This window comes from Corylus avellana, chromosome ca5 (assembly GCF_901000735.1).
Source record: "Corylus avellana chromosome ca5, CavTom2PMs-1.0".
In the NCBI taxonomy this organism is placed as follows: Eukaryota; Viridiplantae; Streptophyta; class Magnoliopsida; order Fagales; family Betulaceae; genus Corylus; species Corylus avellana.
Genome location: NC_081545.1, coordinates 5,665,660 through 5,671,599, shown reverse-complemented (window position 1 = coordinate 5,671,599; position 5,940 = coordinate 5,665,660). Strand labels below are relative to the sequence as shown.

Genomic DNA, 5,940 nt, shown 5'->3' with positions numbered 1-5,940 from the left:
ATGCTTGATCAGTATGTTTTCAATGACAAGGAGGTCCAAAGTCATTTTGATCAGAAACTTTGGGTGTGTGTCTCTAAAGTTTTTGACGTGAAAACTATTGTTCAAAAGATCATAGAATGTGCAATTGAAAGGAGACCCGAAAGCAATGAGATTGATTTGTTGCAACGTCAACTTCGAGCAGAAATTGATGGGAAGCGATATTTACTTGTGTTAGACTATGTATGGAATGAGGATTTTGAAAGATGGTCCAGTTTGAAAAAACTTCTGGTGGGTGGCAAATGGGGAAGCAAAGTTTTGGTTACTACACGTAGCAAAAAAGTTGCAGAGATTATAGACAAAGATTCACTGTTTCTTTTGGGAGGTCTATCTGAAAGTAATTCTTAGGATTTATTTAAGAAAATGGCATTTGAAGATGGGAAAGAGCTAAAAGAATCCAGAGATAGAAAAAATCGGAAAGGAAATCGTACAAAAGTGTGCACAAGTTCCTCTTGCTATAAGGAACATAGGGAGTATTATATTTCAAAAAATCGGAGGATGAGTGGTTACGCTTTGAAAACAATGAACTTTACAAAATTACTCAACAAGACAATGATATTTTCCTAATACTTAAGTTGAGTTATGATCATCTCCCATTACACTTGAAGCAATGCTTTGCTTTTTGTTCTTTGTTTCCAAAACATTCTGAAATTGAAGTGTGGTTGTCGATTCAGCTATGGATAGCTCAAGGCTTTATTTATTCATCAAATAGAAATAGTTGTCTTGAAGATGTTGGTCACGAGTATTTTGTGGATTTGCTGTGCAGGTCATTTTTCCAAGACGTAGAAAGAAATGAATATGGTGATATAGAAACATGCAAAATGCACACAAAATGGAACGCTTCTTTTGCTATTGCCAACAACGTCTAGCCATAAGCCAATCTATGATACACTTGTTTCAAGGTTTAAATGCTTACATGCTTTAAATTTGAGTCGATCAAATATTCAATATGTATCGTATTCCATTGGCAAGTTAAAGCATCTAAGATTTCTTTACCTTTCTTGGAATGAAGATATCAAACTACTACCGTCTTCTATAACTAAATTACAAAATTTGCAAACACTAAGACTTGACTTTTGTAGTGGGTTTAAGGAATTGCCAAAAGACACTAAAAAATTGATCAGCCTTAGGCATCTTGCACTTTATGAGTGTAGGAGCTTGACTCATATGCCGGATGGACTGGGCAAGTTAACCGCTCTCCAAACACTGACGATGTACAGTATAGGGAAGAAGAAGAAAAGTTATTTTCCAAAGCAAAAGGACGGGCTAGATGGTCTGGATGGTTTACATGAATTGCGAGGAGAACTACGTATCAAGGGTTTAGAGCACTTGAGATCTTCTCCGTCGAAAGCCAAGGCTGCACACTTGGAGAAAAAGCGACACCTTAAAATCCTGAAATTAGAGTGGGACCCAGATACTTGTGACTATAATAGTAAGGCAACTGCAAATGATGAACAGCTACTGGAACACCTTCAGCCACACCACAATTTGAAACAATTAATTGTAAATGGGTATGCAGGTGTGCGGTTTCCTTTCTTGATGTCATTGCTCTCGAATTTGGTTTCTATTTTCATATACAGTTGTAAATGGTGCGAGTGTATCCCACCATTGAAACAATTCCCTTCTCTCAAGATTCTTAGTCTTTTCGACCTATGTGTGCTGGATTACATAAGCAATGATGGTAGTGATGTGTCCTCTTCTTCCCTCCAACGTCTCAAGCTTGAGAAATTGCCTTACTTGAGGGGATGGTCGTGGCATGCAGTAACAATAAATCATGGTATTCCATTAGTTTTCTTTCCTTGCCTTTCTTCTTTAAGTATCATTGATTGCCCTATTATGTCACCAACACCAGTCAGAGTACTCAATAACATTGCAAATGATGATCATGGGGAATCATCGTCATCACTTTTCTACTCATTGTATGGAATGGATCTGTAGCCTAATGCAGCAATTATTCCTCAGGTTTTTAAGTCACCAATTTGACGGTAATTTTCTTCTTCTTGTTGTTCATCTTGTTTTACTCTGTCAAGCTTTTGATATATGATGTACGATTTCATATGTGGAACCAACTGTTGGATGGAACAAACAAGGGTTTAAGAATAGACTCATTATCAAACCTTGCCCACAATCAGATTTGCAAAAAGCTCTCAATTATCCACTATTGTTTCCTGTCTTTCACTTCAAGAGCATTCTCACGGGTCTAATATCTTGCTTCTTTTTTCTTTTATGTTTTTTAAATATTTCTTGTGTTTCCTCAGGTGACAGGTCCATTTCGATTTGTAATTTCAAAACTTGGATTTTAAAAGGTGTGATTTTTGAAAATGCAATTAAACATAAAGTAGATCATGATTTGAAAATGCAGATTTTTTAACATTTTCAAAACCTAATTCTTTATAAACACATTCACATATGATGCATCTTTTGTAATTTTGTTTAAAATTGCACCCGTGGCCTGCAAAATTGCAGAGCCAAACGGTAGTATTGTATTGGGTAAAAAACTTATGATAGACCAAGAAAGTCTTTCACATCCCAAATTTTCTTAAAAACTCAATAAAAATTTTGCGCAACTCTGGGATTTCTCATAATCAAATGCAGATTTGGACAGATTCTTTTTGTTATTATTGTTACTGGTGTCTATCAGCAACTCACTCTATTCATGGATTGATTTGACCTTTTTACTATTTTCATTGGAAAATTTTGAGTTATTGTTGAGTTTATTATTTGGTATTTTGATGGTAAGTAGAGACGTGCATAAAAAATCATCAATTTATGAAGTGGATGTGAGAATCACTAGGGAATTTCTAGAATATTCTCGGATATGTTTTCAGAGCACTTTCATGATGAGGAAGATCGGGTGAGTAAATGGTGCAAGCATGACAATGAGCTGAGCGTGTGAAAGGGGACATTCAATTAACCATATTAATTTGAATTTTTAAATACTATTCTGCCTACAATTTGTTGAGCAAATTTTATCAGCATTTAGAACTTAAAAGACATGATCAAAAATCCTAGCTGTCCTTAAATTCCACCTAACAAGTATTTGGCATTTGCAGGTTTCTTCCACTTACTTGAAAGCATTTTAATCCCAAAAGACAGTGAGAATGCTTGCTTGTCTTCAAGTTAAATCGGTTGCTGTGCTCCAAGGGTACTGACTGGAATTGAAGATCATGTTTACCAACCCCTCTGTTTATGTGTCTCGTGTTAGTGCAATGCTTCAGTTAGTGCTGCCTTTGCATATATTCTTTGCAAGTTATATTCATGGTTCTGTTATATCTAAATAGGCTTTTAAAAAGTCAGCGACATGTAATGAATACGTAAGTGGACTTCTGTTTGCTTGATTGTAAGTGGACTCTGTAGATAATGTTTTTAATATAAATATTTATTTGTAGGAAAGCTACGGATGATATATTGTGTATGCAGTGCTTGAAAATTCAGCCTGTTGGGCCAGGTTGCTCAATTTCTTCCTGTGGTGGACTATCGATAGCAGAGTAATATTGCAGTACTTGCAAATTTTAAAATGATAAAAGGTACATACTTTTATTTTTAATTCATTTTCCCTCCCTAATCATTTATTGATGACATAAGTTTTTACATTTTCAGAGTTTAATGGAGTGAAAATTATCAGATCTATAATTTGTTGGAACCAACTGAAAAAATTGAGTCCAAAATCATTATTTTTTTTTTAAATTTTTTCTTTTTGTAAGTTGTGAACCATTGTACTGTGAGTCCATTTTGTGGTAGGTGACCTGGACAATAGGCAAGTTTACCCCATGTGATCAATATGATTTTGTTTCTCTCCTTTGCCTGTTGCCTAGAACCGGCTTAAGCTATTGATTCTTGTTACTGACTTGTTTATTGTCTGTACATTCATACATCTCTAACCTACATGCTTGTTAAACTTCTATGCTTTTATAAGTACTTGCATGGAAAGTTGCACTTTTATTTCTTGTAGGTACACATTTTGTGTTCAATCGATGTATGATTGGTTAGATATAGTACTCAATGTGTGTACACAGGAGTTTTAAGGTCCATAATAACTGATGGAAACAGAGTGCTATATCTGGCTGCCATTCTTCTTGTCTTTTCTTTCTAATTTCAATAATCTAAATTTAGTGATTATTTTTACTGTGGTTTTATTCGGAAAAGTGAATTCCTACCTTCTTCTCCTTTTATCAATTTTTTTCCCTAAACCTTGGTTCTTTGGCAGAACAAAGATGTAACTGATGCAATTCAGAAGGTTGCTGCTGCTTATGACTGCAAAATTGTTGAATGTGTTTTTCTCCATCAGCTGAAGCAGTTTGACAGGAACTACCACTTGAAGATGAAAGCATCGAGGTTTATTTTCAGTGAAATAAATCAGAAATTTCCTCCCATGCCATTCACAGCTAGGTGTGTTGTGCCTTCACCGCTTTGTTTAAAACATTGTCTTTTGGTGAATGTGTTAATCTTGAACTCTTGCAGCCATATCCTGTTCTTCATGAGAAGCTGGCCCGTAGGAAACTTCTATCTGGGTTCAAAGCAGAACCCTGGTCAGATTCACACACACACAGTTGATGTTAGTTTTTCTAATTTTGCAACAATGGGTTGTTGGTTTTGCAGGAGATTATGTTGCTCACATCAAATTCACAGTTTTGCTAATGCCAAATGTTTCGAATAGAGTCACATCTCATCCTCTGCAGGAGCTGCAGCCCACAAAGACAACAGATGATCCTGAAAGCAAGGCCTTACTAGCCTTGGGCACCATGAAAAAGAAGAAAGGTAAGCTGGAACATGATAATTGGTAAACTAGAACTATATTATCCTCAGTTATGTAATGGAATTCTTATTTGTTGGGATTATTTGTGTGTTGCAGGTAAAAAGGTTGACAAAGCTGAGGAATCAACAGAAGCCATGCCTATGGATCCAACAACAAATGGTGCTGCTTCCCATCCCAAGATTGAGTTTTTTATTTTTTTTAATTTTTTTTGTTCTGTTTCATTTTTCAACCCCCTAGTGAAACTTCGACCAAAATTTTGGGACCCAGAATGTGGTGATGAAAGTGATAAGGCTATTGCAAATGATGAACAATTGCTGCAAAACCTCCAGCCAGACCTAAATTTGAAATTATTATCTATATTTGGGTATGCAGGTGTCAGGTTGTCTAATTGGGTGTCCTCGCTCTCGAATTTGAAATCTATTTTCTTATTGGTTTGTAAATGGTTTCAACATATCCCACCATTGGGCCAATTTCCTTTTCTGAAGCGTCTTTCTCTTAAAAACTTGAGTGAGCTGGAGTACATAAGTAATGATGGTAGTGATGTGTCCTCTTCTCCCCTCAAAATTCTCACACTTGTTAATTCGCCAAAGTTGAAGGGATGGTGGAGGACGAGGAAACAGTAACAGTAGAGCATCCTCTTCCATTATTCCCATCATTTCCTTGCCTTTCTCATTTATGCATCGATAATTGTCCTATGACGTAAGAGGTGTGCCTCTTTACGTCGTTTGACAATTGATGAGTGTCCTCGCTTGGAGGAAAGATGTGAACAGAGAATGGGAGAGGATTGGCCAAAGACTGCTCACGTCCCAATTAACTTTCAAAATGGCGGAGATGGTAATCGTATAGAGTGGAGCGCAAGCCAAACTTGCCAAATTTATCAGGTTTTTAAGTCATCAATTAGACAATAATTTTCTTCTTCATTTTACTCTATGAGGCTTGTGATATATATCATATTTGATTTCATATGCAGGAACAATTGAAGGTTTTGCGAATAGACACTTCTTCAAACCTTGCCGACAATCAGATTTGTACAAAGCTCTAACTTTTACAGTATTGTTTCCTAACTTTCACTTCAATGGCATTTCTAGTATTGCTTTCTTTTCCTTTTTAAAATATTTATTGCGTTTCCATTTGTGTTTCCAGTAGCA

At 36.0% G+C, this 5,940-nt stretch overlaps 1 protein-coding gene and 1 long non-coding RNA gene across 2 annotated transcripts; both read left to right on the top strand.

Moving 5' to 3' along the window:
- Positions 1-384, top strand: LOC132181629 (disease resistance protein RGA2-like). The gene has a single exon (XM_059594881.1). The coding sequence runs from the start codon at positions 1-3 to the stop codon at positions 382-384; it is 384 nt and encodes a 127-aa protein (XP_059450864.1).
- Positions 385-3,409: 3,025 nt separating this feature from the next.
- Positions 3,410-4,954, top strand: LOC132180248 (uncharacterized). Its single transcript, XR_009440085.1, has 4 exons — positions 3,410-3,563; positions 4,244-4,425; positions 4,636-4,794; positions 4,889-4,954. It is a non-coding gene; the product is annotated as an uncharacterized LOC132180248 (long non-coding RNA).
- Positions 4,955-5,940: the final 986 nt, after the last annotated feature.

Excerpts from the sequence above, each read along its gene's own strand:
- LOC132181629 (XM_059594881.1), top strand. The coding sequence starts at position 1 with ATGCTTGATCAGTATGTTTTCAATGACAAGGAGGTCCAAAGTCATTTT.